The following is a 26079-nucleotide window of genomic DNA, read 5'->3' on the forward strand; positions in this document are numbered from 1 at the left end:
GGAGAACAATCCCCGCTCCGAAGGAGGACGCAGTTTTTTCGGCACGCACAGTGTTCAAAGATTTTGTAGAATTCGCAGGTTCAAAAGGACTAATGTGAAAGATTATTTCGCAATTATCCAAGCAATTTTCTCTCCTCATTGTTCCCGGACCATAAGGGTTTTTAAATGTGAGCAGAAGGATTTATTCATCACAATAATAATAAAACGAAATATTAAATCAATGAATCTCTTTGCATGCAGCATAAAGCTCGCATGGCCATTAAGCTCAGTAGCGCCCTGTCACATAAACCACACGCAGTTTGTGTATTTAAGTACCATCTCCCCTCTTTCATTTTTCCCTTCCCTAATTTGTAAGGCATTATCCTTCCATTTGTCCTCTAAACACAACCAGATTCAGAGCACTCAGTGTTAGTTCTTGTTAGTGGCTCAGTGTCCTTGCTCTCTTTTTGAGGGGAGATTTCTATTTAATTTTGACTGTTAACAATGGCCAGTGAAGAAAGTTATGCTGGGATGACAAGGAGGTCCTAAAATAAATTTAAAAAATGGGGAGAATTCACTCCTTACAAGTCAAGTACTCCAAGTGAGTACATTTTCATGGGTCTGAAAACAAATGTTGGCTTTTGAAGGTGTCATTTCTTCAGTTTGGCTGAGGGGGAAAAAAAAAAAATCATAGACCCAAATATATGCAAAAGTCAGCTACAGCCTTGGGAGCATGGAAGCTCTCATGGTCACGTCAGCCTCGGCTTGTAATGTTATAAAATCAGAGATGAGTTTTGAGGCCTTTGCAGTCGGCACTAATTCAGTGGGTCCCTCTTTTGTTTTAATAAAAAATTCATCTGGCAAAGTGCAGAAACAGTTACTACTTAGGTATTTATAAGGTATCAACTGTCCTCACAGGGAGGCACTTAAAAGAGCCTGAGCAAAGATTTCCAACGAGCAGCGATCTTTAGCTTTAGGCATCAAAATTCGCATTAGGCTCCTCAGAAGCAATTGGCATTCTCTGAGTGCCAAATACCCGGCACCTCTCATTTTTTCTCCACGGATAAAAGTATCCAAAGGAGGGACAGACACCTTCAGCCATCCCCCAGGACTGCAGCTGAGCTGACACGGCCAACTCCAACACGCAAACCCCACCACGAACCAGCCCAGCGTAGCTACATCTGTCTTACCATGATTGGGACGCCAATGTCTGGCCACAAGAGATCCTCGGAGGGAAGCTTGGGAGAGTTCCACACCACCACCACTTTATTTAAGTAGGGGAGACCATTGAGCCTTTCTAGGGAGTTCATCAACACCTCCTCCCGCTCGTAAGTCAACATCACCACCGTGAACTGCTCCCGCGGGACGTTGCCGCCCAAAGCAGCCTGGAACTCCTTCCCAGAGCCACCTGCTCCTCCACCAATTGGTCGAAATCCAGTCCCAGACCCCAAAAATTTTGCTTCTGATGGTAAAACGGGGTCGAAGGGAGTGTAGGGGAAGAGGTGGAAAGGCCCCGGGGCAGAATTCCAATTCCTGTAGATATCCATTGCGGTGAGGGTGAAATTGCGGAGATATTTGGGAGAGGCGTAGGGTGGTTCTGTCTCCACAGGCCCCAAGTCCAGGTCCCCATTGTCTGCCATATTGGGGTCTGTACCAGCAGCTTTGCCAGACCGGTGGGGGATCTCCACGGCAGGTTCTTCTCGGATCGGAGCAGCCGGGATTTGGATTCGAGTCCTTATGACAGCTAAGACTGTGCTGAAGACGTTGTCGGAGGTGGAGAAGTAGGTCTCCCACAAGAAGCGGCCCTGCCTCCTCATGGCAAGGAGATCGTTGTCAGAAATGCTTCTCAGAAGAAAGTGCACTTCTGTGATACGTGGCTTTGGTATAATTAAGGCTGCCTCGTTCCACCGGATCACATCGTTGTAGGGTAGCTGAACTTGCTCTCCGAGAACCACCGGGATGGCCCCGACCTCCAGAGCCTCAAACAGTCTCATGGTACACCCGGCGGAGATCACTAAACGGGTGTCCCCAGGGGTGATGATCAGTGCAAAAGTAGAAAGCTTCAGTAGCTCTAGTCTGTCGTCCCTTTCTCCACACAGAGCCCACTCAGTGGGCAGACTCGCCTTAGGCTGGTTCTTACACGTGAACTCCACCAGAACAAAGTCCAGCTTGCTGTCCTGAACAGCCTTCAAGGTGGTGATGATCCGGTCGTCGTAGTCGGCCGGGGCGTTGCCTTCGATCTCCTCTTCGAAGGAGCGAACCTCCTGCAAGCTGGAGCGGAGAGACTCGATCTTCTCGCCCTGGAAACTGAACAGGTACTTACGCTTGACCGGCACCTGGGGTGGGATTTCTAGGAAGTTGGGCTCGGACATGGCGTGGACCAGGGGCGATACCACGATGTCAAACCCCGGTCGATACTGGGCGTCGTAAAAGGTGGACTGGGCGATCATGGCGCGCCCCGTGCTGATGTTGTAAATGAAGTTCTGAGTTTCCGACTTCCTCGACAGATTGATGATGAGATGGTTGTGTCCATCAGTCCTCCAATATGGCAAAGAGTGCAACTGTTGCTCTAGTTCAGTAGGTTTTGGCATCGCGGGCTCTTGCATTTCCCCCACTAAAATTATGTACACACAAGCAATATTTGCATTTTCAGTAACATAAGCATTAGTTCTGACCGTCGCCTCAAAGGCCTGTTTAATTAAAGGGTCTAAGGAACTACCAAAAGGGAAATCGTCACTGTTGTAGACATAGACCGGAAAGCCAGACGTCAGCGGGCAGCGTGAGTAGTCAAAGCAGTTGTGCAGCCTGCAGTTCCTGTTGGATTTTGGCAGGGGGAAGGTCGCATCGTCCTTGTCCGGCAGCAGCCGGATGGGCAAGGAGAGCTTGGGCTGGTTCTGAGCCATCAGCTCCTTGTAGGAATGCTCAGTCTGACTGATGACGTTCTTCAGCTGCAGCAGGTCCTGCTTGGCATTTTCAATGCTCTTCTTGCAGGCCTCGATCTTCAGGTTGAGCTTGGCGATCTCGCTGTTGAGCTCCTGCCGCTTGGCCTCGAGCTGGAGCAGCTCCTCGCTGACCGACTCGCGGATGCGGCACAGGTCCTGCACGTGCTTCACCTCGCACAGCTCGTTGCCGGTGCGGGGGCCGAAGATGCGCTTGCCGGCATCGTCCGCGTCGTCGATGGTGGTCAGGTAGTAGTGGGCAATGAGGGGGAAGAAAACGAGGATGACGAAGAGGGTGAAGCTAAGCCAGGTGAGCCGGATCCGACTGGACCACCTCAACACCCACGGCTGGCCTCCGTTCCCCACTCCCCCATTGCGCAACATCGTATAGCCAGTCATGAGTTCCAAAGCCGCCGCGCACGCAATCACGTTGGATCAGTAGCCATAACCAAAAGAGGTTTTACAGCGAGCGTCTTGAAGGGAAATGTTATTGAGCCCGCTCAACGAGAAGCCAGTGGAAGGGGAATTTCATCTTCTTGCCGTGCCGGCGGTTCTTCCACAGTCGTTCTGCTGCAGGTGCAACCTGTGATCCCGTTAGACTCGATCATTGACCTTCTCGCCCACCCCCAGCCCACCCTTGGTCCGCAGGCAACCTCTGCTGGAAGTGTCACAGCGTTGTCATGGCGATTCGGAGTCGCAGTGGGACCGAGCCAAACTCTACTGCTGCCGCCGACATCCTGCATTACCATCCGATTAACGCACAGAGGCAGCGGACGTTGTGCAGAAGGAGCCAGAAGGGACTCGTAGCACTGTCAGTCTCTCTCATCGCTGCTGGGAGGGTGAAGCTCTGCCAGCCCTGCAAGAGAACAATCACGCAGTCAGGCAACACGACCAAAACGACCCATCAGTGACCTAAGACGTGGTTAGATTTAAAAGCAGTGGTCCTCTCTCAAAAGAACAACCTCGGGGGTGTCACCTGAGAAGGTGATGGGATCCATGAGATGTGGACACACAGCTTTCTCCAGGCACTCTGCTCTTCATTAGGGTCGCATAGGGTTGCTCCAGAACACAACACCCTCCTCAGCCCTGGATCTCTGTTTTTCCCACCTGCAAGGCCCCCTCTCCTCACATCCAAACCAGAGGCGCTGACGCACACCTGCTCTCCCTGCCCGCCCTGCTGTGATCCTGGGACGCAGCAGCGCTGGGAATTTGGACTGCGTAACTGAGCGTAATCGCCATTGTTCTGCTCTGGTAACTAGAGCTGATGAGGAATTTTTAGACCAAGTGTTTTTCTTTCATTTCCTGCTGGAAAATTTTGATTCATTGCAATGAGAAAGTTTAAAGGGGACGTGCTTGTGTTGGTTATGATTAACTGGCTGGCTGCGTGTGAGAGAATTTCTGGTCAACACTAGAAAAGTCTACACCGTTCACCAAAGCGAAGATGTTGAAGTTAGGATCTGTTGGGGACCTCTTGGGAGAAATTCTTCCCTGTGAAGGTGGGGAGGCCCTGGCACAGAGTGCCCAGAGAAGCTGTGGCTGCCCCTGGATCCCTGCAAGTGTCCCAGGCCAGACTGGACAGGGCTTGGAACAACCTGGGATAGTCAGAGGTGTCCCTGCCCATGGCAGGTGAAACAGGATGAGATTTAAGGTCCCTTCTCACCCAAACCATTCTGTGGTTCTGTGAAATTCAGCTCTGACTCAGCCCTAGGCCAAGAGATTTAAATCTAGGCCACATCGATATGCTGTCACTAGAAAAATCTCCCCTTTCATCGGCTTCCTCCAAGGTGCTGAAGTTTCTGGGATATTCCTTCATACACCGGACTTCCCACATCACTGATGGATATAGAGCTGGGCTTAGCAACAGCTCCTGCACGGCCTCAAGAGAAGCTCATTCATTTCCGTTTCAATTTTTAATTAGAAAAAAGTTATCCACGCTGCTCACGGTCATTTTTCACTAGATCTATTTAATGCCCTTCTCATCTACTCATCAAGAATTCCCAGAAAGAAGGTGAGGAAGCAAATCTCAGCTGAAAAAGTGATCTGGAAATGGGCCAAAGCAAAAAAAGTTCACCTTAAAGCAGCAGAGAGAAGTCAGGAGGAATTTTCAGTGTTGCACTCAAGTGCACGTCAGAGAAAATAAAGGGGAAATTTGCTTTTAACCATGAAAAAATCATCATGAAGAGGGGAAATATGTGGGGTAATAAGGCACAATCCCTAGGTCTATTATTACACAGCCATTTGTTGTCACTAACTTAACACCCCATGATTAAATGGGATTTCCATCCCCCCCACCGGTGTGACCCACAACCCATTTGCACAGCAGAATGAACACTTAAAACTAAGGCAGATTTTAAATTCATGACATTGGCAAGCGGCAGCGGCATAAACCTCGGAAAGCCGGGAGGATAAAGGGGCTGAAAAGTCAGCAAAAGGCTAAATCAGCTTTCTTGGATCTTGGCAGCACATGGCTGTGGGCAGATGGGAGGCTACAGCCTCTGGGAATGCTCTGCCCAGCAGCAGGATTTTAGCAGGCGCCAACATGCAACTGAAGGCAAAAATAATAATAGTATTAATTTTTTAAAAAGTTTTTATTTTTCTTTCTTTTCCCCACTTTTCTGGCCCTCTGCAGGGAGTGAAGCTCATGCTGTGTGTGTGTGTGTGTGTGTGTGCCAGTCCCTGCTATTTCAGCCTGGTCTCACAGGGCCTGCAAAGATCCTCCAGTTGCCACGGGTTTTCTGCAAACAGCTGGCCAGGAGATGAGATGCCCTAATAATGCTTTTCCTGAGGGAAGTGCCAAAGAACACACTCTCTTGAATGCCACAGAATGAAAAAATCAGCTTAACTTCAAGGCACATGTGGGGAAAACAAGCTTTGATGGGTTTTTTTTGTTGTTTGGGGGTGCCATGGCATAAGTGGGGTGAAACGCTGTAGGGGGGTGAGGTAACACAGAAATGAGGGATCACAAATGTGCACACATGGACACGTTGCTTTGGGCTGGTCAGAAAAAACTGCAGCCCAAAGGTAGGACTGCATCAAAATTTTATTCCTTTGTGGTTACTTTGCCCATTTATAAGCCATAAATGCTAATGAAATGGCAAACTGGACTCCCTAAAATGGCAACTGGAGTCTTTGAAAAGCCAAATCCATCACCCCACGCCTGATCCTCAGCAGCTGTTCTGCCACCTAACGCTTCCAGTGGCTCCTCTGCTCCTTCCCTTCCTCGACGGAACAAAATGCATCCACCTCACCTCAAAATGTGGGTTGTGGATTAAAAATATCCATATGCTCAGAAGTCAGAGGTTGCCAGTGTGACTCCGTTGCTCTCCTGGAAAACACCACATGGGAAAGAGCAGAGCAGGCTGAGGAGGGATTTAAAATGCACCACACGTGGCTTGGGACTAGTTAAAAGTATGGACTGTCAGTATGAAGTATGTGCTGGTGATAAAATGAGCACTTTAGACACACTCCTGGACTCTTCTTCACTATTAAGACTTTACTCCTCATCAACTCAATAGAGCCTGAGGTTGTCACACATTGCCATTAGGACTTACAAAAAAAAAAAGACAAAGTAAAAACCCAATCTGTGGTTTTATCAAGAGAGACTTCAGGGCTGTGCTTATCAGCCCTGAGGAAAAAGGCTGCTGATCCCCATCATTTTCAAAAAGAAATCTGGGAGGAGTAGAAGCAGGATAGCTGCTGGGCTTTCCAGCCAACTCATCCCTCTCACTCCCAAGTACTATTTAGTCCTTTAAACTTACCGAGCTCCGCACTGAAAACTCTTGCTGATGTTACAGCACAAGGTTGCTGCCTGATGGAGCTAATTACACACGCACAGAAAGAGGCAGGAAGAGCTCTTAGGAGATCAGAAGATCAATAATTACCAGAGCCTCTTCCCAAATGCCAACCTGAGTGAATTCTCAGGCACGACAGGTTTGCACACTGCAGCTCCTTCTCCCACAAAACTCAGCTGCTCAGAGCACATCGTCAAAGCTCAGGGTGCGTTCCCAGCTTTCCTCAGCTCCACAGCAGGCAATCCCTGTGCTAGAGAATTTATGGGAATACCTGAGGTTCTCTCCCTCATTTTGTATTTCTAGAAATAACCCGGCTGCTGTGATCTGTGAGTGTTCGTGGAGCCATTGCTCTGCAAATGTTCAAAGACTTGAACACACCTGCTCCTCCCTGCTTACACCTCTGTTATCCATTTCCCTATAAAATTAGGGAAATACTGCTCCTTTCTCAGCATATTTGTGAACAGAGCCTGGAAAATTTAAACTTATGGTCCTTCAGAGCTCAGCAGAGCAATGCAGAGCTGTGGTGGCACAGACTGCACCGTGGGGAGAAAAATCCACAGGGATCCTCCTGCACCTGCTGAATCAGAGTTCCCAAACTCTCTTTGCGTGCATCCACGCTCATCCTTACTCTCTTTCCTTAAGAAATGAGGGGTCTGCAGTGTAATTATCCACAAAGTTCTGTTGTACTGCTCTCCATGGAGAACAAACCCACCTCTGCCATGCCAGCTCCCTCCTGGCAAATGGACAAGGACCTCAGGGAGTGTGGAAGTGGCTCCCGTGCTTTATCTGGGCTTGGAGAGACACCTTCTACTGCAAACCCTCTCTTTCATCAGCACTAGGAATGAAGAGAGAGAAAATAAAAATACAGCATATTCTCCCCTTCAGAACAGGCTGCAGTGCAAGAAAATGAACTCGAAACAACCCTTCAGCAATGATAACCTTCTATTTCCTAATGCTCTCAAAGGGAAGGATTACATCCCAAATCCCCCAATCACTTTGGGAACAGGAACAGTTGAACAAGGAGAATGAATCTATCAGGTGTGTGCTCTAAGGTACAGTTGGTTGGGAGCAGATCCTTCAGAGGAGCAGATGGAAAACTCACTCTGAAATGCTTCGCATGCAGCAGCCTTAGGGATCATCCTGAGGGATTTGTACCATCTCCGGAGCTCACAGGCACAGAGCGATTCCCCCAGGCTGAGATCAGTGCTGTTATATGCACAGGTAAAAGGTTTTGTAATCTGGAAATTCCAGGGATAAACTGCATCCCTGGCTTTAGGGAGTTTTATCCAAACCGAGGAACGTTCCGCACATTTGCAGCTCTGTGCAAAACCAAACCTGCTTACAGCCCTGTTCCTCATCCACGTGGGCATATGTGGGATAAAGGGATCCTGGAAAAATGTCCCAAGAGCACCTCCACGTGCTCACTCTGGAAAAGCAGGAAACCACACATGCTGCAGAAGACAGTGTCTATAGAAGCGGCCTTTGAGGAACTTTGAGTTTTCCACCCCGAGTTCTTGGGGAAGAAGAGCACTCACTCCTGTCACCACAACACACAAGTCACGTTCTCCTCTGTCCTCCCAGCTGCAGGGAATGATGAGGGGAAAAGCAGGAAGAGCCAGGAGATCAATACCTGGCTCCGAGCAGGTAGAATTTTGGGGCTTTGAATCATGGATTGGTTTACACCAGGTCTGGTGGCAACAGACAGGGTTCAGCTGTTTCAAAGGGAGGAAAGGATCATCCTGCAGGAGTTAGGAGGGCTCAAGGAAAGAGTTTTAAATAGGATTTGAAGGAGGATATAAGAGACCAACAGATAGCCAAACTCACTGGACAATGGTTCAGAGACATCCCGAGGTCCCTGTGGCTCTGTGGCCAGGCCCCGAGGTGGCAGCAATGCAGAAATGTGAGGAGAAACCTGGAGTTGAGATGTCCTGGGCCTGCCCCCAGCTCCGACACTGCCTCTCTCCAGCACCCAGGGGACATCAGGCACATTCCAGGCCTCCATCTCTCCACAAAGCAAAGGTGACCTCAAACCCTTCAAGGCAGATGAGTGAAGAACTGAATCTGGCTCCTAGCCTTGTGTCTGGCTCCTAGCCTTGTGTTCTCATCTGGGCACTGGGACAAGGCTGTGCTCCAGGAGATGCTCAGTGCTGAGAAAATACAGAAACCTCTCCCCCAGGTGCTCACAGGTACCTGAGCTCTGCCCTGTGCCGAGGCTCAGGGGCTGTCCCCGATCCTCAGCCGAGCTCAGTGCTCAAACACTCGTTTATTCTGATGAGATCCCGGAGACAGGGAAACCACATCCTGTTTTCAGAGAGCAGGTAACGGAGGTGTGGAGAAACAACTCGCTCAAGGTCACTTGAGAAGCCGTGCCAGCTTGGGATTCACTCCACATCTCCTTGTCCTGTCCGCAGGATCATCCATCTTCCCGGCCTCCCTTCTTCCATGGTTTCCTTCTCCAGTGCCTTTCTGCTTTTTGCATAATGCATTGTGAAATCTACTTTACATATAAAGCTTTTAGCTCTTGAATTTATTATTTAGTGTTGTTTTCTGGTAATAAACCAGTCACACTGCTTTATTTATTCTTCCAGGCTGCACACAAGCACTTCTCCGCTCAAAGGAACATGCAGCTTAGGAGCAAATCCTTCTGTATCCCATGGGATGGAGTGGCAGGAAATCCTGGATGAAAAGCTCACACCTCGCCCCTCCAAAACTCAGAGCAAGGGACCACAGGGCAGAGTTTTCCAGGAAAGCTGGAAAATCCCTACAACCACCGTGGCCGATGTCGTAGTGCTCACCGCATTCCCGCTTACAAAGTGCTGAAGATATTTCAGGACGTGGGAAGCAAACCAAGGATGCTCCAGGATGCAGCGGCACAAGCTTTTACTCGCCTCTAAAAGGGATAAATTAGGTGTGGGAGGAAGCAAAGCTTCTCTTTGCTTTTACCTTGAAGTAATTAATGATCAAGAACTCTCTTGAGGTTAAACCACAGCCAAGAGCCGGGCGCTCCCGGTCACGTGAGAGAAGCATGAGGAGGTCAGCTCCAGGCAGGAAGAGAGGGCTGGTTTCCCAAACACTGACTCCATCAGACACCTCAAATTCTTGGTATTCTTTGTGGTTTCCAGATAGCTCAGGCACGTTATTTTTCCCAAGGCGAAACCACAAGCCTCTCTCAACCTCCCTAAAAATCTCTCGTTGCTGCTTCCACAGCAGGAAATAACCACGTGGCGGGTTATGCTCTGACAGAAGCATAATTAAGCAGAAATTTTAAAAGTTTTGTTGTCCTGGGTAAGTTATAAGCTTGAAAAGCACAGAAACACAGTGTCTAAGAGCACCTCACTCAGCAGGGTGGGTCCCTATGGAAAATAATCCGTCTGCATGGGGTTTATGGAATAACACAGGAAATAAACCAGTTCTGGAGACCGAGCACCTCCATGAGAGGCCTCTAACAAACATGAAATCACACAGATGGCTTCCTGTGCTCCTCAGGGGGGCAAGGAGGCAGCTCAGCACTGAGTCCTCACAACCCAGGGAGACCGGGAAGTTCAACAGAAACCTGGGAGCCCTGGCTGCTGCATCTGAGCAAGGTTCAGTGACGTTCATCAGCGCCACGTGGCCAAATTAACCAGCTCCAAATGTGCCTCCCTCCTCCACCTGCTCCCACGTTATCCCCGCTGTTGTGTCCAACTCCAGCTCCTCCCTCCTCCCTTGGATCCAGAACCTCAAGCTGAGGGCCTCCTGCACTTTTTGGAGACACTCCATCACCGCAGAAATGGGAGCTGGTCTGTTCCGGACAGCCTGATCAGTCACATCAAAAAAAATTAAATTACCTGATGTGTTGGATCGCCCATATTTATACAGGTGGGGTTTTATCACACACAGTTTATTGCAAAGCAATGGTTTGGGAGGGAAGGGACCTTTAAGCTCATCCCATTCCACTTCCTGCCATGGGAGGAACTATCCCAGGTTGATTCAACCCTATCCAACCTGGTCTTGGACACTTCCAGGGACCCAGGGACAGCCACAGCTTCTCTGGGAATTCTATTCCAGGGCCTCCCCACCCTCACAGCCAGGAATTCCATCCCAATATCCCATCCATCCCTGCCCTCTGGCAGTCTGAAACCATTCCCTGTGTCCTGTCCTTCCATCCCTTGTCCCCAGTCCCTCTCCAGCTCTCCTGGAGCCCCTTTAGGCTCTGGAAGGAGCTCTGAGCTCTCCCTGGATCCTTCCCTTCCCCAGGTGAACACTCCCAGCTCTCCCAGCCTGGCCCCAGAGCAGAGGGCCTCCAGTTCTTGGAACATCTCTGGATATTTCCATTTCTCCCTCCTGAGCAAAGGTGAACCAGGGCTTGGAGCAACCCGGGATACTGGAAGGTGTCCCTGCCATAGGCAGGGAGTGGAACAAGATGGGCTTTAAGGTCCTTCCCACCCAAACCATTCTGGAATCCCATAAAACCTAACGAAGGTCCCTGCAGGACGCTCCAGTAGCCAGGACCTGCAGATGTGGACGTGGCCAAATGTTTCAGAACAGCCCGAGCAGAACTGAACACAGCACGTGAGGTTTGTGTGCGTGCCTAACGAAGTCACAAACCAGCAGCAGAGTGGATGACAACAGATAAGCAGCAGCACAACCCACTGTAATTAAATTCCTACAACCCACAGTAATTAAATTCCTACAAAACGCCGCCGCCGCTCGGGTTCGGGGCGCCGGATCGTTCGACACGCGCTGTGCTCTGTCTTGTCACTGGCGCCCCAGTGCTTCCCTTCCAAGAGATCAGAAAGAAACACAACAAACAAAGCTCTTCTCAAGCTGTTTCTGGCTGGAGAAGACCGACACAGCCAGTCCTTGGGAAAGGCAGGATGGGAGATGGCAAACTCCACTCAGCATCCAGCCTGGAGAACGCTCCTACCAAAAGCGGAAGGTAGAAAATATCCAGAAGACGCTGAGGGGCAGATGTAGCAATAACAGCAGTTAGGAAGGGCAGAGTGACACTGTTCTGTTTATTGGAGGGCTAAGAGAGAGGTCAGGCAAGGAGGGATCCAAGGAACTCGACCGGAGCTGGAGGTGAAGGAAGGAATTAACTTTTCAGCTGCACAAGGTGGATTCAATCACCGAGCGAGATGAGATGGGTTTTGGAAAGCCACCAGTTATAAAAGTTAAGCTGAGGTTAAGATTGAGCCTGCCGAGAAATAAATTGATCAGTTTAAGACCTACTCACCAAATACTCAGTAATGCAGCATCGACCAAGGGAGGTCCCTGCTCTGGAGCAGCACCCTCCTGCCCCAGGCCTGTGCTTGTGTTTCACACCTCTGTGACGGCCACTTCTGGGAAATGCTTTAGGATCCCTCCTAGCCAGAGGTGATTCTGCCTGCTCCCAGGGCTGGGAACTCAAGGATATTGGGAAGAATACAGCAGGACTCTCAGTTTAAGGGCTGCAAACTTAATGAGCAGACGCAGCACTTCTTTTGACCTCAAAAATTACTTTTTAGGATAAAAGAGAGGTCTTAGAATTAAAAAAAAAAAAAAAAAAAAAAAAGCACGATGAAATGCTTCAACCAATGGCACCACTGCACGGAGCCTCTTCCTTAGCATCCCAGAGCAGATGTGCTGCACTCAAAATGTCTTTGTCTATTAAAACTGTGTCAGCTTCAGAGACTCCAAAACTCCCTATGGCATAAACAGAATTTCTAATGAACAGCTGCAGGATACAGGAGTGGCCGCACAAAATGCAGCTGCTGAGATCGTTTTCTTTGCCCCACTCCCTCACCAGCTTTTCCCTGCTGTCCAAATCCCATTTCCACCCCTTTTGGGTCTCTCCTGTCCTCACTCTCCCACAGCTCTGCTGCCTCACTGTTCCCTCTGCACCCTCCACACATCTCCCGGTCCAAAAAGAACCCTCGACCTCTCTCCTGCTGGAGTTCTGCTGCCGCTTCCCCTGCTCACACCAAGGAGGTGCAAAAAGGGACAAATTAAGGAGAGAAACATTGTCATGCCAAGCCTTGTAATTCCAGAGAACGAGAGCAATCCTCAGGGAAAGATTTATCCTGAGTAAATTGAAACTCACTAATAGATTTTTCTTTTTATCTTCCATGCTGCCTTCCAGGCCGAGGCAGCAAAGCATGACTCCTTGTGCGAGCTGGGGGAACACTTTTAAAATGCTTTTGAAACCCAAAACCTGTCAAACTTAAAGCCTGGTCCAACTGCACTTCCCAGCTGCTCTCCCAAACCTAATGGTGTCCTCTTAGCTGGAGAAAGAGCTGGAATGATTATTGATTTAGTCAAGTGCTCGTAACGGCCCTGCAATGCTCAGCATGGTATTTTGAGGAAAGAATCTGCGGTGTCAATGTGCCGCCATGAGTTCTGGGAACGGCAGCACAAATGAAGCTGAATTCTTACTGTCTGATGCCTTCAGTTTTCCATGGGGGTCTCCAGCAGCCCATAAAGAGTCTCAGTTTCCTATTTTCAGACCATTTATACAGAGTTACTGCTTTGGTGGGCTCCAAAAACTCAAATTTGAGTGCAAACAGCTGATGGATTCAACAGTTATTGGAAGATTAACAGGTAAGAGCAGATGCCAGAGCCCTGTTTTACTAGAACCCTCTGACAACTATCAAAGAGCATCCAATGCTAAGCAATGTATCTTTTTAAGGAAATTTTTATTAACTGGTATGGAACATGAAAGCCGATGAACACCTTGTGGCTTTGAGACAATCTGTCTGCTGCCATCACACCAAGCCACAGAATCACAGAATCACAGCATCACAGAATGTCCAGGTTGGAAGAGACCGTCAAGATCATCGAGTCCAACCCAAGCCCTAACACCTCAACTAGATCATGGCATCGAGTGCCACGTCCAGTCCTTTTTTAAACACACTCCACCACCTCTCCAGACCATTCCAGTACTTTATCACTCTTTCCATGAAAAACTTTTTCCTAATGTCCAACCTCTATTTCCCTTGACGCAGCCTGAGACTGTGTCCTCTCGTTCTGTCATTGCTGCCTGGAGAAAGAGACCAAGCCCAGCTGTCCACAGCCACCCTTCAGGGAGCTGTAGAGGGTGATAAGATGACCTCTGAGTCTCCTTTTCTCCAGGCTGAACAACCTCAGCTCCCCAAGTTGTTCCTCACAGGGTTTTTGTGTTCCAAATCCTTCACCAGGATGCACTCAAGCATCTCAATGTCCTTCCTAAACTGAGGGACCAGAACTGGACACAGCGCTCGAGGTGTGACCTGACCAGAGCCGAGTACAGGGGAAGAATGAGCTCCCTGCTCCTGCTGGCCACACCATTCCTGATCCAGGCCAGGATGCCATCGGCCCTCTTGGCCACCTGGGCACACTGCTGGCTCATGTTCAGCTGCTGTCACCAGTACCCCAGGTCCCTTTCCTCCTGGGCACTGTCCAGCCACACCTTCCCCAACCTCTAAGTCCAAATGCTTCAGCCACGAGTGGTGAGACCGGTGCTGTAACTGAGCACCTCCAAGCAGCCGAGTTTTTGCAGAGTTAATGGTTTAACAGCTTCCCTGGACTGGCAGCAGGACGTTCAGGACAGAGCTCATTCGTAGGGCTTTGGATAGTTCATACCACAAATGTGATTCTGTGGCCGGGAGGGAAAATTCCCAGAGAAACGGTGGATGTTGTGGATACACCCTGCGCTCCAGAGATCACCCAAATAACTCTCACCACGCAATCCCTCCTGCCTGCCCAGAGCACAGGGTGGAGGGAATCCAAATGGCAGCAGAGAGGGCACGTTTGGGAAGGCTGGAGCTCCTCTGGCTCCCAAATCCTCCAGGCAGGAATCTCCGACACACAGCAGCTATTTTTGCGGGGAACAGGGGCCAAATGTCCTCGGAGCAGCTCGAAAAATGGGCCACGGTGCCAGCACAAGGCTCATGCAGATGAAGGAACTGCTTCCAACACAAGCTGCTGTCTCCCAGCCGCCATCCCAAAGATCAGACTGGTTCCAACTGACGGAACTTGTTCCAGCTCACTTCAGGGACCGTTTGGAAAATAGGAGCTGAGAGGTGCTAATGGACGAGCAATCCACAAACGCCTCTTCTGGCCACTCACAGCAGTTATTACGGACAGCAGAGCCAGCCCCAGCATGTCAAGCCGTGCCCATCTCACCCCCATCTCAGTGGCTGGAGCCACGAGTGGTTCTGATGGCACCAAACTTCCCTGAGGGGCGGCAGAGCTCTCTCCCTTTCAGCCTCACACCATCCCAGGCTGGGCAGTGAGTGAGTTTTCTACTGCCACCCACGGCACCAAGGCTGCTCGTGGCCAGGGTAAACAGCTGATGGCCAGGCAGGAGAAGGGGAGCTATTCCCAGGGGCTGGGAAAGCTGCTGGCAAACACAGCTCCACTGTGAGCACGGACGGACACAAAGGCATCGGCCTGGAACAAAGTCATTAGGACGGGCACAAAATTCACAACTCAATTTGGCCTCTGTAGAGATTCCAAAAAAAAAAAAGTATATTAAGGAAGCACTAGGATGGCTGTATTAGATCAAGCCAATGATCCGTTCACTTCGGCCCCTCACTCCTCATTTCCAGCTGCTTTGGTGTAGAATAGCCACACATCACAGTCATGGAACAGTTTATTCAGGACAATTTCCCCTGAACCATTGACAAACAGGAGTTGTAGGAACCCTTGAGGAACAGCAGCTGTCCACCAAAATATCTTTTTTTTTTAAGCAATCGATCACAGACATTCTCAACAGCGCAGAGTCTGAACTGTTAAAAAAATAAAGGGGGGGGAAGGAAAGGAAAAAGGAAAAAGGAAAAAAAAGGAAAGAGAAAAGAAGAAAAAGCAGAAAGAGAAAAAAGGAAAAAGAGAAAAATAGGAAAGAGGAAAGAGGAAGGAGGAGGGAGGAAAGAGAAAAGAGGAAAAGCAGAAAGGAAAGAGGAAAGAGGAAAGAGGAAAGAGGAAAGAGGAAAGAGGAAAGAGGAAAGAGGAAAGAGGAAGAGGAAAGAGGAAAGAGGAAAGAGGAAAGAGGAAAGAGGAAAGAGGAAAGAGGAAAGAGGAAAGGAAAGGAAAGGAAAGGAAAGGAAAGGAAAGGAAAGGAAAGGAAAGGAAAGGAAAGGAAAGGAAAGGAAAGGAAAGGAAAGGAAAGGAAAGGAAAAGGAAAGGAAAGGAAAGGAAAAGGAAAGGAAAAAGGAAAAGGAAAAGGAAAGAAAAGGAAAAGGAAAAGGAAAAGGAAAAGGAAAAGGAAAAGGAAAAGGAAAAGGAAAAGGAAAAGGAAAAGGAAAAGGAAAAGGAAAAGGCACACCAAGCACTCAGTTTCACAGCTTCCTGCAGCAACAACTTCCACAGTTGAGCTCTGCAAGTTGCCCAGAGAAGTTGTGGCTGCCCCTGGATCCCTGGAAGTGTCCAAGGCCAGGCTGGGCAGGGTTTGGAGCAGCCTGGGATAGTGGAAGGTGTCCCTGCCCATGGCAGGAAGTGGAATGGGATGATCTTTAAGGTTCCTTCCCATCCAAAGCATTCTGTGATTTTAAGGGATTTCCTTTCACCAGCTTCAAACCCAACCCCTCCTGATTCAGTGCCTGCTCCCTTCCCCAGCATTACACACATCCAGGGGGATGGGAATGACAGGACTCACACCCAAATCCCAGCAGATCCAACAACAATCCCAAAGCTACCATGGGGACAAGAAGCGCCACCTTACCTTCTCTAAGCTGCCTGACATCCCACCACACGCTCCTCTCTGCACCAGGCTGTACAAATCTTTTCGACCCTGGCAGGCAGCAGAGTTGGCAGGGAAGCAGAAATACAAGGATCCTTCTGCCAAGGGATAATTCCAGCACAAATCTGCACTTCTGCTATTGTCTCCCCCTTCCTGATGGACACCCTGGTCCTCCAGCACACTCCTTTTGTGGAGCAGCCCTCCCTCTCTTTTATCCAGCGTCCTCTCTAACATCTTTGTTCTGTTCCCATTCCACTCATTTCCCAAATTTGTGCCTAGTTTCCCTTTTTTTTTTTTTTTTTAATTGCTCTCAATATGTCACTCTATATTAGTCAACAGCAGATTTATTTAAACGTGTCAATGCTGTTGCTTAGCAGATCTGACTGTGCTTTATCATTTCAGCCTCCTTCAGAGTCACATGTTCCCCTTCCCAGAGCTCCACAGAATGTTTGGATCACCAGGAAGTTTGAGGAAAACAAAAATAAGTCTGATTGTAAAGGCAGGCCACAGGGAAAGCTTCAGGAAAACAAAAGAACACCTCCAAAAACAACCAAGAAGAGGAACTCTGCCCAAAAGCCCACATGATTTTAATTCTCAGTTAGGAAGCAGCATCAGGCTCTGGTTTTCTTTCATTCTCTACCTTTTACCCATGAGTTTCAACACAAGCCCATCAACCAAATGATCATCCAGAGCTTTGGAAAGGCTCTGATATGGAGCCAGGATCAGCTTTCCCCTGCAGCAGCTAATTTTAGGAAATGGCCTCCAACTACTCTATAAAAGGCTGGGAACACCCAGGTGAGAGCATGTTCTGACCTTTGAAATTGGATTTGGGTCTTTGCTGAGGCAGAGACAGGAGATAATGTGCAGCTAAATCCCCCACAGGAGGTTTTCTGCTCGGGCTTTCCACATTCTCCACAGTGATGGCGTTGATTTGGTCATTGCCCCCAGGTTCCAACCTGCACATTCACAGCCCAGTAACTGGAGAGCCCAGTGGCTCCAAGCAGCATCAGCCCCGCACAAAAACCGCGGCACAGCTGTCCCAAAATGCTGGTGGAATCCTGGAATCACAGAATCATTAAGGTTGGAAAAGCCCCCCGAGATCACGGAGCCCAACTGCCAAGCCCACCCTAAACCATTTCCCCACGTGACAAAATTCTTTAGGAGAAGAACTAAGCAAAGCCAAGCAAACATCACCCTCCTGCAATCCACTGGAAGCAGAACAATCCCAAACCCCCCCGTGCACCCCAAAACCTGCTGGGTGGCCAGTGACAGATGCCAAGTGTGCACGTTCATCGAGGCTCCAGCTGTGAGATCACCTCCACGGCTTGGATCCGCTCCAGGTACATTTCCCACGCTTTCCCTAAGCCCAACCCCATCTTCTGCCCCAAAATCTCCAGCTCAACCACCACCCCACATCCCTCCCAGCCAGGCTGGTTTAGAATCCCACAATCCCAGGCTGGCTGGGGATGGAAAGAACCTTACGGCTCCTCTCATTCCAGCCCCTGCCACGGGAGGGGATGCCACTCACTAGATCAGGTTGCTCAGGGCCCCATCCAACCCGGCCTAGAGCGGAATTAAATCCCAGAAACTGATGCCATCAACACAATCTCCAGCAGCTGCTAGTTCCACATTCAGAGTGCAGATCACATCCAAGAAACCATCCAGGTTCACAACCTTGGGAACCGATAGCACAACCCGAGACAGCCCGGCCGAAGACAAATCCCTCAGCGGGACCGGCCAGAACGGCTGCTGATGGGTTTCCAAAAATAACCCAGCCCCCTTTTCACAGTGCCTGATGTCCATTTACTTACAGCCACCTAAAAATAGCCCTTCCCGTTGGGATCGATGCCGGGAGCTGACAGAAGTGAAAGGAGCTCATCACTCCACAAACACAGGACTAAAGGAGATGAAATACTTTGGAAATGCAGCGTAGGGAACAATCCCGCTCTGGCCCCGAGACAGCCAGCTGGATGAGCCTAATGATTCTTCTCCAGCACCAGCTGTGATTGAATTTATTTCCATTTGGTGTGATTAAAAAGAAAGAGACAGATAAAAGGGAGAACAAAATGTCCAAGATTTCAAAAGACACTAAAAATAAAACAGTTTGTGCGGCCTTGGCACCCTACCTTGACAATTTTTCTAAGTGTCAGCCAAGCTCAATAACCCAAAAGGAAGGCACAAGTAATTTTTAGGTGGGGGAACGAAGGCATGGAAATGCTAAAATACCAATTCAATCATCAATAAAATCAACAGCAGGAAGAGATTTAAAGGGCGGGCGTTCCTGAGGCACCTGCCTATATCCATGCCCTAAGATCCCTCTGTATTTACTCTTCATGGAGCCATTTTAATCGTTCCTATTGCCTGGCAAGTGCAGATCGATGCTGAGGAGTTCAGTGGCTCCTCATTTCAAGTTCCAGCCCATTTAGCTGATCAAAGGGAGCCGCTCAGCCGAGCCCGTTCACACCTCGCAGGGAAAAGGCACTTCCTCAAAATTCAAACCTATGAGTTTAGCAGCGGGAAGCCTGGAATTAATCCCTTTATTTAAACATTAACAACTTTAAGTGTCTCCAAGCAATTGTAAAGGCTTTATTAGAGAAGGCAATGAAAGCTCATGAGCAGCCAAGGCAAGAGGAAGCCAAGGTTGCCTGTGCTCACTTCCCAACTATTGACTTTGACAGCACAAACTCACTCTGCAGAGGGTTTGTCCCTGGAATAAAGAGGACAGTAACACCTCGCTGCCAGCCGAAGCCTGTGGGCAGGGATGGATGGAGCAAATCCTCCTGGAATCAATTCCCATGGCCTTGGGGGCATGGACATGTGCTGTGGGCAAACTGAACCTCACTGATTTATCTTCTGAAACCACCCGTGGCAGATGTTCAGTACCTTGACAGCAGCAAGGTTTCTGATGCAGTGTCCCATGTGGATGTTCAGAAATAGGAAAAGCAATGGCTGGAACAGGAGCCTGGAGACCTGGTGGACCTTCCAGCCCAGCACAGTCAAACCTCAACTGGACAAAGCCTCCAGCAATCTCATCTACCTTTGCCCTAAGCAGGACACTGAGTTAAAGACTTCCAAAGATCCCTTCCAAACTTGTTTGTTCTACATTTCACAGAAACGCCAGAGAGAAGGTGGAAGCCTTTCCTGGAGATATCTGAACTTGCTAAAGCTGTAATAGATAATAAATATACCTTTTTGTAAGCTTTTCCATGGATGTATGAGCTGGTGGCAGCGAGGAGCCACCTCCTGCACACTCTGCTCCCCTCCAACCTTTACCTCTGGACATGGGATTACATCTCCTCAGTTAAAACACTTAACACCACTTTCACACTAAAATTCAGCGTGTTTTAGTGGCATTGTAGGACTTAATACCCGTAGGAGGTGATAAAACATTCATGAGTGCAACACTGTGAGATTAAATGGGTCAGGCTGGCATTAAAAGACATTTAAGGGAGAGCCTTTTAAGGACCAACTCTCCACACAATCATTTCCCCAAATCCTTCCACATGTCCAACATGCAGAGATATACAAGGTGTGCACATCCCACCCCAGATCCAGTCTGGTTGCTGTAGTGGGAGGAAAGAAAGCATGGACTGGATGCTGTCTGAATTGCAGATATCACCAGGTTTGGCATTTTTTTTAATGCCTCCCTGTTACTGGAAAGTAACTATTGAGTTTCACCAAAGTCAAAAGCTCCTCTCAGGTTCATTTCCCTTCCAGCTGCTCCAACAACTGTCTTGCCAAAATCCATAGAAGACAAAAATCTATAGTTCCTAGGATTCACATTTTGAAACGGCTCCAAATGCAGAGCGGAGGTTTCACCTTTAAGACACTCTTGCAAGGCACACAGCTATCTCCCTGACTTTGCTGGTCCTGATCCAGATGGAAAAAAAAAATCCCAAAGCACAAGCCAGTTTTTTTGCTGACCAGGATTACCTGACTCAGTAGCAGCAGCCTTCAAGGACATGGTCTAACACACCCGAGTGGAAATCACCAGTGCTGGATGCAGTTCCCTTAAATCCTCTAAGCCTCTGTCTCTCTGCTGGAACAGCTAACTGCTGATAAACTCACTTTCAGACTATTTTCATAAAACGGAAGGTCAGCAAATGATTTGCTAATGGAATCTGTCACGTAATTCTCATCCTGAAGCGTGACTCAAGCCAGCTGCACTGAGCAGAGTGGCGGGCAGGGGTCAGCTGCCTGTTCCGAGGTGTGACAGGGCTGTGGGGTCACCAGGCCTCGGTGACAGATCCCTCAGAGCCACATCTCTGCAGCAAGCTGTGTTTTGGCAGCCTCTCCAAGCCCTGCACCCACCTCTGTCCACGTTTAGTGACAACGTTCCTGCTTTGGTGCATCCCTTGGCTCTGCACAACTCCAGCGGCTCAGAAGTGGCCCCTTGCCCCAGAGTGAGACGTTGCACTGATCAATTCCCAGCACCTAAAATGATCCTGACTCATTTCGAAGTCACTCTGAAGAAACACAACAATCATGCCCCCCCAAAAAAGTCTCCGGTCTTTGGGAGGTCGTTCTGTTTTCAACCAGAGGAGGGCAACCACACATGTTCACAACAGGCAGCAGCATCCTCCTGCCTGATACAGAAAAATGCACTTTATTCCCATTCCAAAACACCAGAAGAGCTGCTTCATCTTTCCCATTCTGCCTTATTTATGTCTATTCCCTTCCTTGTGATATGTAAAGAGCATCTACCATACAGAATCGCAGAATTACAGAATGGTTTGGGTTGGAAGGGACTTTAAAAACCATCCAGTTCTACCCCCTGCCACGGGCAGGGACACCTCCCACTACCCCAAGTTGCTCCAATCTGGCCTGAGACACTTCCAAGGATCCAGAGGCAGCCACAGCTTCTCTGGGCACCCTGTGCCAGGGCCTCAGCACCTTCTGAGTAAAGAATTTCTTTCTAAAATCCAACCTAACTCTGCCCTCTGTCAGTTTAAAGTAGCAGAGAATATTCCCATGCTAAAGAGAACCTGAATTCTTCATTCCTCCTGTTCAGCAGCAGCTCTGGCAGCCAGACCCAGAAGCCATCGAGCTTGTCCAAACTGTGTGTGCCACTGACCTGAGGAGAATTCATCAATCCCAGCTGGGAACTTGGGCACTGGGAGCAAGGAAGCTGCTCGTGGCATGGCTGTAAATAGCAAAGGGGCTGGGGATATTTTCTCCCTCTCGTGTACTGCTGCCTGTCCTGCTCATACAAACTCCTCAGAGCCCGGATCAGGCTGCCCTGATGCTCTCCTGACAATTTTGAATCACGAGATGAACATGAAAGGGTTTGTTCAGGAGAGCAAAACAACCTTAACTTTTTAATCTTGAGGGAGAATATCCTGCAAGTAACACCATTCCTCAGTTCTTAGCTGGAAAACCCAGGGGGAGGCAGGAGTTTGTGGGAGAGGCCCCAGGTGACTCAGCTCTTCACCCTCTCCCCGTGGACATTTCAACAGCACAAGGCACTGGAGTTACAGGGTGAGACACAGGGATTTACGCAGTACACGAAATGGAAATTCAGCAACCCCATCAACGCTGACTTTTAAGGATACTCATTTCTCCATCATCATTATGCTCCGTGGTAAAAGCCACTTTACGAGCTCGGCTAATCTGGGATGCAGTTGCATCATCACCTGATGTTGATAAACAATTATTAAAGAGAATAAAAAAAAGAAGAGGCAAACAAATCCATGCTTCTCCTTTGGCCTGGGGCAGTTTTTTCAGTTCCATTATCAGTGAAAAAGGGGAAGAAGGTGCTCTGTGGTTTTGGTACGGGTTGCTGTGGTCCCAAGGCCTGTTCTCTGGCCCAAATCCAGGGGTGTAAGCCAGCCACTTTCACGCTCCTGAGCTTTCTCACCTGCCCAAATACCCAGACCACATCTGACTTGCCTTGGAGGTTTGATTTTCCTGGTTGTGCCAGGTCAGGTTGTGATTGGTGTTACCCTGTTTTTTTCTGAGCCTTTTGATTTTCTTAAATGGAGTCAGATCTTTTTAGTTATTGTACAATATTAAGAGCAGTTTTCTACCTTTCCCACAGATGTAACATAAACAAATCCTTTGTTTTTCATTCTCTGTCCTTTGTTTGCATATTTCTAACCTGAAAACAATTGTAACTGACAACTGGTCTGGCCACTGAGGCTGAGGGGTGGAAACCCCAAAAAGCCAATCTTCTGCTAGACCCACAAATGTATAAAAAGTTAAAAATAAACAAAGGGGCTTCTCTTCTCTCCGCTCTTTCAGCTGGGAGCTGGATCAGAAGAACCTCTGCAAAAATCTCTTGTCTGCATCTGATTGCTTTGTGTGTCTCGGTGACAGATTGGGAATCCCAGTTTTGCACTACTCCACGGCATTCAGTAACAAACAAATCCCATGAACCTGGCGAGGGTTATTACTGCAGCATGTGTAAAGGAGATGTTGAAGTGACAGGGAACTTCCCTCCCCACCTTCTGTGGGGATAATACAAACCAGCAGAGCAGAAAGACATCCAAAACATCGCTTTTCAAAGCAGCAACAGATTTCTCTGTCAAACGAGAGATTTCACAAGGATGCCTTGGGAATGGGTGGATTCATGGCAAAACAATCAAGCAAGGCGGGAGACACGGGATCATTTTTCTTCTCCGAGCGCTGAAAAGCTTTCAGGTTTATAAAATTAGAGCTGCTTATGTTGAACATCTCAAAGGGAAAGGGAGGGAGAGGAAATCTTTCCCCCATGCAGCTCTCTAGCAGTAGCTCCTGACTGCACTCAGTGGGAAACACGGAGCACTCTCAGCACCGTCCCTCCCATCCAGCTCCAGGCACAAGCGTCCAGGGGGAAGCTCAGCAATTTGCAGGATTTGGGTCCTTGTTTCGTTCCCCTTCCCTCTCTCCCTCCCCATCCTCCCTTTGACAGCCACAGATGGAAAGACTGAGGAGAACAGGGCAATTAAGGACTGAGGCCTCGCTAGCAGCTACTCTGAATGCAGGCACACGAAGCAGCAGGATTCTGCTGGTGACATTTGGACCGCAAATGAAGTCCCCAAGAGTAATAAACAATCAGGTAAAGAAATCTGGAAAGAAATTACCCAGCACACCTCGTCTTCCTGGCCCCCATGAGATCCATATAAAATGTGTTAATGCATCTGATTATGATCTAAATTATGTACAGAGGCTCCTGCCAAGCACTGTGCTTCTTTATTGTTAAGTTGGAAGCAGTTTAAGAACGGTCCAGTCATCAAGTTTCAAATTAGATTTGGGGGGGGAAAAAAACATTTTCCTACTTTACATCCGGCTCAGAACACGGGAGAAGGCCGGGATGTGGGGTTTTTGTGCAGAAGAAAGAGCAGGGGGGAAGAGTGAGGACAGAAGAGCAGAAGAGCCAGTCTGTTACCTGTCCTTTACTGTCACCTGAGCTGTGTGGCTTTACTGCACCCACACATGCAACAGAATCATTGCAGTTTCAGCTTTCTACACTTTTTTTTTGTGTTTTTTTTTTTCCCTGGAAGCTGGGGTAAAACACCAAGGTGTTCCCATGCACACTCTCCACAGGCCCAAAACCTTTGAAAGAAAGGATTTCTGGAAGAGTTCTGCTGAGAAGGGCTCGCAAAACATCACGAGAGATCTTCCTCACACCTCTGAGCTCTCGCTTATGCTGCCAGTCCTTTGTGCTGCTTGGAGGAAGGTGAAAAAGCTGCTTCTCTCCCCAGCATGCCAAACCAGGACTGGAGCTTTTTAAAAAACGGAGACACACCACTCCCAGGTGTAAATCCAAATTTGGGAGAGCACCCATCGTTTTAACTGCAAGCCTGGCAACCTCACGTGTGCTGAAAACCCCACCAGCCCAACCTGTGCTTTCTCCTCTACAGTTATTAAAAGTCTTCCATCCATTACCTCTGCCCTTCCAAGCTCACAGCTGCAGCCACAAGTGCATAAATCTGGGCTAAGCAGGGCCTTGTGGAAGTGAAATAGGATATAAATAGTTCTTAGGGGTTTATTTTGCTCTATATATGTATATAAATCATACACACACATATATATATATATATATCAGCCATGTCTGCACCTCATTGAATCATGAAATGAGCTGCAAAGGACTTTCAAGATCCTACTCTTCCCCTGCCATGGACAGGGACACCTTCCACTATCCCAGGCTGCTCCAAACCCTGCTCAACCTGGCCCTGGACACTCCCAGGGATCCGAGGGACAGCCACAGCTGCTCTGGGAATTCTATTCCAGGGCCTCACCTCCATTCTTATAGCAAAGAATTTCTTCCTAATTTCTCATCTAACCCTGCAGATCTGCGGGAAGTTAGGGATAAGAACCACCACTTCTAGCCACCGTGGTGATGTAGTGGTTTAAACGCCCCAAAAATGCTTTAATGTAGGATCACAGGCTGGATCCCAGCCAGGCAACAGCACTGCCTTTAAAGGAGGATTTATCTCCATAAAACACTTCCTCAATAACGTGCTCAGTGCTTGAAAATAAAGCCTCACTAAACAACCAGATTTTCACCTGGAATTCTGCATGTTGGCATTCTCTGCTGCCCCAGGTAAGTCTGATTCCCTTACACAGCATGACGATTTTCTCTGTAAGAAGAAAAGGAATTTTTCTCTTTCAGTTTAACTTTGAGGCAAAGATGGAAGACCACAGCCTGGCCTCAAAGATGTGAGATCTTTTGAACTCCGAGTCAGCAGGCTCTCACAAGAGCTGAGCTCGAGGGCTGCTCTGGAATAAATCAAAAAGGATTTTACTCTTTCACTTGAATAAAGCAGGGGAAAAAAAAAACTCCACAGATGCACAGATATGGGGTTGGGGGTGGGTTAAAAAAAAAGAATAAAAAAAGGCAACTTAAGGATGCCATGATGGTTTGATAATCACAGTCCCACAAGCTGAACACCCTCCTGCACGGTTGGGTTCCCTGCAGGAAATCACAAGCACAGTTGCTAAACCTGCTGGAAGCAGTTCAGCCCAAGAATACATGGAGCAGATGCTCCAAGCACGGCCCACAAGGACACGGAGCTCCTGGAGAAATCCTCTGACAGGGAGTCAAAACTTAACCTGATCTCTTCAGAGAGGAGCAGAGCTCATGGCCAAAAGGGACCTCGAGGGCACCTAACGTGCTCTGAGCTGTGCCACGGCTCCTCACAATTCATCCACGTTTTCCTAAGAGCAGGAGTCAGATTCAGCAGCCAGACTTGAGTAACTCAGGGGGCTCCCAGTCCAAATCCACGTGCTGCTTCCACTCCAAGACGTGGGCTGAGAGAGTGGCTTTGTGCCTCGTGGTGTCCTTGTGTCCCTGTGCCAGGAAGCGCCATTCCCTGGAACAGCACTGACTCCTTTGTTTCACTCTTGACACCTTTGCTGGAGCCCAAAGTCATCAGCAGTTCTGACTATACTCCAGAGACCGAGTTTGCCTGAAGGAGCTCAGCACAGGGCACTAAATCTCATCCTCTGGCTTCCTTACAGGAGTGAGAAGAAAACTGAGGAAGGAGAAATGTGCTGCTGGCAGCAATTCCGGCCTCTGCAGTGAGACTGGAAGGTTCCCAGGCAGCCACACACAAGAGCTGTGATCAGCACCCATGGACTGATCCTCACACCTCGGTTACCAAGAGTTTGGGGACAAGGATCTGCCCAGAGAATGATGCTAAAGAAGGAAAATGTTCAGAGCTCAACTTCCCCCTGAGCTGTGTGCAGGGATTTGGATCCCCAGGCACCCGGA

General features: G+C 48.8%; 1 protein-coding gene across 2 annotated transcripts in view; it reads right to left on the reverse strand.

Moving 5' to 3' along the window:
- The window catches only part of EXTL3 (exostosin like glycosyltransferase 3), a 114596-nt gene that overhangs the window by 23207 nt on the left and 65310 nt on the right, over positions 1-26079 (reverse strand). The window contains exons 4-5 of one of the 2 annotated variants that reach the window (XM_040059453.1): positions 7422-7544; positions 1170-3774 (exon numbers count right to left, since the gene is read on the reverse strand). In XM_040059453.1, the coding sequence (XP_039915387.1) occupies positions 1170-3317 (2148 nt within the window). In that variant the 5' untranslated portion in view covers positions 3318-3774; positions 7422-7544. The remainder of the gene's footprint in view (positions 1-1169; positions 3775-7421; positions 7545-26079) is intronic. The other variant, XM_040059452.1, reaches the window with a different exon arrangement.

The sequence above is a fragment of the Hirundo rustica genome, chromosome 3, assembly GCF_015227805.2.
Source record: "Hirundo rustica isolate bHirRus1 chromosome 3, bHirRus1.pri.v3, whole genome shotgun sequence".
In the NCBI taxonomy this organism is placed as follows: Eukaryota; Metazoa; Chordata; class Aves; order Passeriformes; family Hirundinidae; genus Hirundo; species Hirundo rustica.